Below are 3695 nucleotides of genomic sequence, written 5' to 3'. Positions count from 1 at the left end.
CTGTTTTCCTCAACAAAGATGTCAAACTCATCCTTCTCAAACACGGGCGGGTTGTCGTTTACATCCAAGATCATCACTTGAATGTCTACTGAAGTTCTCAGAGCAGGAACTCCTTTATCTACAGCAAAAGCCTGTAAGGTATAGATGGCAGTGTTCTCACGGTCCAGTCGCCTCAGCGTGCGAACGATTCCAGACGTAGACTCGATAATAAAGTCACCGTCGCCGTCATCACCCCCCTGAAAGGTGTAAAAAACACGGCCATTTAAGCCAGAGTCCTGATCTGTAGCTGAAACCTGGACTACGCTTGTATACACAGGTACGTCCTCCATTACAGAGCCCAGGTAACGATCCCTCAGGAATCTGGGCGCGTTATCATTCACATCGTTAACCAGAATCTCCAGGTAGGTGGTATCGGATTTCTGCGGTATTCCGTTGTCTCGAGCCGTGATGGCCAGCGTGTATGACACCTGATCTTCGTAGTCTAGCTCCATCTGCGTTGTCACGGCACCCGAATCCGGGTCGATGCTAAACTGTGGAATGCTGTCCTCCATGTAGTACGTAATGCGTGCATTCTCGCCCGTGTCCTCGTCCGTGGCACTGATCACCACGACGGTAGTTCCCACTGGACGGTCCTCGTTAATGTTGACAGTGTAATGCGAGCTTTGGAAAACAGGGCGGTGCGTGTTAGCATCTGTGACGTTTATGTACACCTTAGCCGTGTCAAAACGTGTCCCGTCAGAAGCAGTTACGCTCAGAACATACTGCCTCTCCAGTTTATAATCAAGTGGAAGTGCGAGTGTGATGAGGCCTCCTCCGCTCTGGCTGGTGATTGAGAAGCGGTTTCTTGTGTTTCCGCTAGCAATCTGATAGGTGATTACACTGTTGATGTCCCTATCCACTGCAGAAACGGTCACTACGCTCGTTCCCACGGTAGCATCCTCATTTAAACGCATGTAGTAAGCTTTTTGCGTGAACTCCGGGTTGTTGTCATTAACGTCCAAGACGGTCATGCTAATGCTAGCGGAGGAGGACATTACGGGTGTGCCATGATCACGAGCCTCCACTCCAAAACTGTAGAAGTCCACACTCTCTCGGTCTAGCCCTGCTGCTACTACAATCCACCCAGTGCTGTTATTTATTGCAAATGGGCAGTTTGGTGTCCTCTCCGTGAGCTGGTAATCCAGTCTGGAGTTATCTCCAGAGTCTGCGTCCACGGCCTGAATGTGTATGACTGAGTATCCCAGGGGGACATTTTCCAGAACTGTTGCCTGAAAGGGTGTGCTGACGAAAATCGGTGCGTTGTCGTTCACGTCCAAAACCTGCACCGTCACCAGGCCGGAGATGTTGGACAAAGGTGGACGACCACCGTCCTGAGCCCTGATTCGCAGAGTGTATTCTTTATTTGTCTCATAGTCCAGCTGGCTAACAAGGTCCAACTTCCCGGTTTGTGCATCAATATAAAATTGTCCTCTAGTGTTACCGCTCATGATGCTAAAGTGAACCACAGCATTGCTGCCGTGATCCTGATCAGTTGCATTCACTTGCAGGATCTCAGTATTGGGTGTTAGATCTTCTGGTACTTGCACAATGTAGCGTTTCTCACTAAACTGTGGCGCGTTGTCATTGTCGTCCTCCACCACAATGTGCACAGACACCGTCGAGCTTCGAGGCCCAGGGGTACGACCTTGATCGTTGGCTTCAACAAGAAGCATGAAAGACTCGACCGTTTCCCGATCCACAGGTCCACGGGTTCGAATCACTCCAGAACGCGAGTCAATCTCGAAAACATCATTAGATCCGTTGCTATTTAGGATGTTGTACAGAATGTTGCCATTCACCGGAGCATCTCCATCTGTGGCTCGGACAGTGAGCACCTCGTAGCCAATCTCCAGATTTTCCCGCACTCTCTCTTTATAGTCCTGCTGTTCAAACACTGGGTCGTGGTCGTTTGTGTCGCTCACGGTTACGGTCAGAGTTGCCATGGATGTGCGTCGTGGTGAACCATGGTCCACGGCCGTCACTCTGAAGACGTGAGTGTCCTTCGTCTCTCGGTCCAGCTCCTCGACGGTGGACACTAATCCGCTCACAGAGTCTACGGTGAAGAGGTTGTTGGACCGGCTGTCAAAAAGGGCTTCGATGGAATATTCCAGACGTCCTGCTTCTCCTTCGTCTGGATCCGTCGCTCTCAGGGTGACCACAGACGTTCCTGCAGGTTTGTTTTCCGGTACAGACACTTGGTACATGGGAGGCTGAAACTGCGGGCTGCTGTTTGTCTTTGCATTCCTCTTTTTCCTGCTAAGCAAACCGGAGTCACTTTGAGCCGCCACTTTAGATAGTAATCGTTCCAGGTAAGTTTGCCTGAAGGAACCATGACCTATGTGCCAATGCGTGGAAACTACTCTTTCTGGTGCTTGTCCCTGGCAGCGCAGATCGAACTCCACCAGTGTGCTGTGCTTCAAGCAGAGAGGCTCGGATACGAACAGTTCACCCCCAGAAACATAAAAAGCAGTTCTGCTTACGTTGCACACTGAACCTGTATGTAAAGGTAGCACTTCCTGTAAGCGAAAGAGTGCACGTCCAGGCTCGTGACATTTATTCTCCTGGTCGTGCAGGTTCAACAATGATATAACCTCCATGTCCCATCTCTCCCTGGGTTCAGGTCTGCTCTGGCACTCCTTCCCGTGGATGCGCACGTGGTATTGTCTGACTAAAAGGTGCCTGAAACCGGGGACGTCGCTCGTGCAGTCTGTCACCATGTACACCGGAAACGGGTTTGCCGGTAAAGCGCGGCAGCGGGGCAGAGAACCCGAGACGGACACCGTGCCGTCGGAGGGGTTCGTTTTGAGAAAAGTCTGCGCGAACCTCGGAGCGATGACCTGATCTAGAGTGCAGGCGGAGCCTCGGTGCCCAGCGCGTGCGATGGTGCTGCCCGGGTCCGCGTTTGCGCGGAGGTTCACCACGAAACCGTGCACGAAACGCGTCGGGAGTTTTAAGCATGCGAGGACACAAAACAGCCAATCCCACCTCATCTTGGAAATTTCCTGCTATACTTTCTGTTTAACTTCAAATTCATTCAAAACTACTTTTCCGTCTTTGTTGAGACGCGTCCATGATTCTCCTCCTTCTGCGCTGCGCGATGATCAGTACAGCCTAAAGAAACCGCGGCTTTTATTCCCTGCAGCCTCTCTCTCTCTCTCTCTCTCTCTCTCTCTCTCTCTCTCTCTCTCTCACACACACACACACACTCGTGCACAGTGAATGAAGCTCCGCTCTGCTCAGAGTCACGCATTAAAATGGCTCCAACACCAACACCAACACCACTCATTTACATAAACCGGTTTCAATGCACCGCGGGGGACTGAGCGCGCGAGTAGAGTGGAGAGAGAGAGAGAGAGAGTGTGTGTGTGTGTGTGTGTGTGTGTGTGTAAGTGTGTGTGTGTGTGTGAGTGTGTGTGTGTGTGTGTGTGTGTGTGTGTGTGTGAGTGTGTGTTTAATGGACAACCTACAGCACCAGTTCAGAGGTGTTTTTAACTTTTGTAACTTTATTGTGGATATTTTACCTGTGAATGTGTGTTGATGAACCTTTAGTAAGCTTTTAATGCAGGGCTTCAAGCACAAAAATACATTTCCACACATCGCCTCAGCACAGATTTAGATAATGAACACAATGCATCTGTGGACAGATGAGACTGGAG

The 3695-nt window shown here is 50.6% G+C and overlaps 1 protein-coding gene across 2 annotated transcripts in view; it reads right to left on the bottom strand.

The window, feature by feature from the left end:
- The window catches only part of celsr2 (cadherin, EGF LAG seven-pass G-type receptor 2), a 36516-nt gene extending 33388 nt beyond the window's left edge, over positions 1-3128 (bottom strand). For both annotated transcript variants that reach the window (XM_060857626.1, XM_060857627.1), the window contains exon 1: positions 1-3128. This exon is cut by the window's left edge and continues 509 nt beyond it. In XM_060857626.1, coding sequence (XP_060713609.1) covers positions 1-3029 — 3029 coding nt within the window. In that variant the 5' untranslated portion in view covers positions 3030-3128.
- Between the last annotated feature and the right edge of the window lie 567 nt (positions 3129-3695).

This window comes from Tachysurus vachellii, chromosome 22 (assembly GCF_030014155.1).
Source record: "Tachysurus vachellii isolate PV-2020 chromosome 22, HZAU_Pvac_v1, whole genome shotgun sequence".
NCBI classification, from domain to species: Eukaryota; Metazoa; Chordata; class Actinopteri; order Siluriformes; family Bagridae; genus Tachysurus; species Tachysurus vachellii.
The sequence above is the reverse complement of the archived record's forward strand: the minus strand, read 5'-3'. Positions and strand labels throughout refer to the sequence as shown.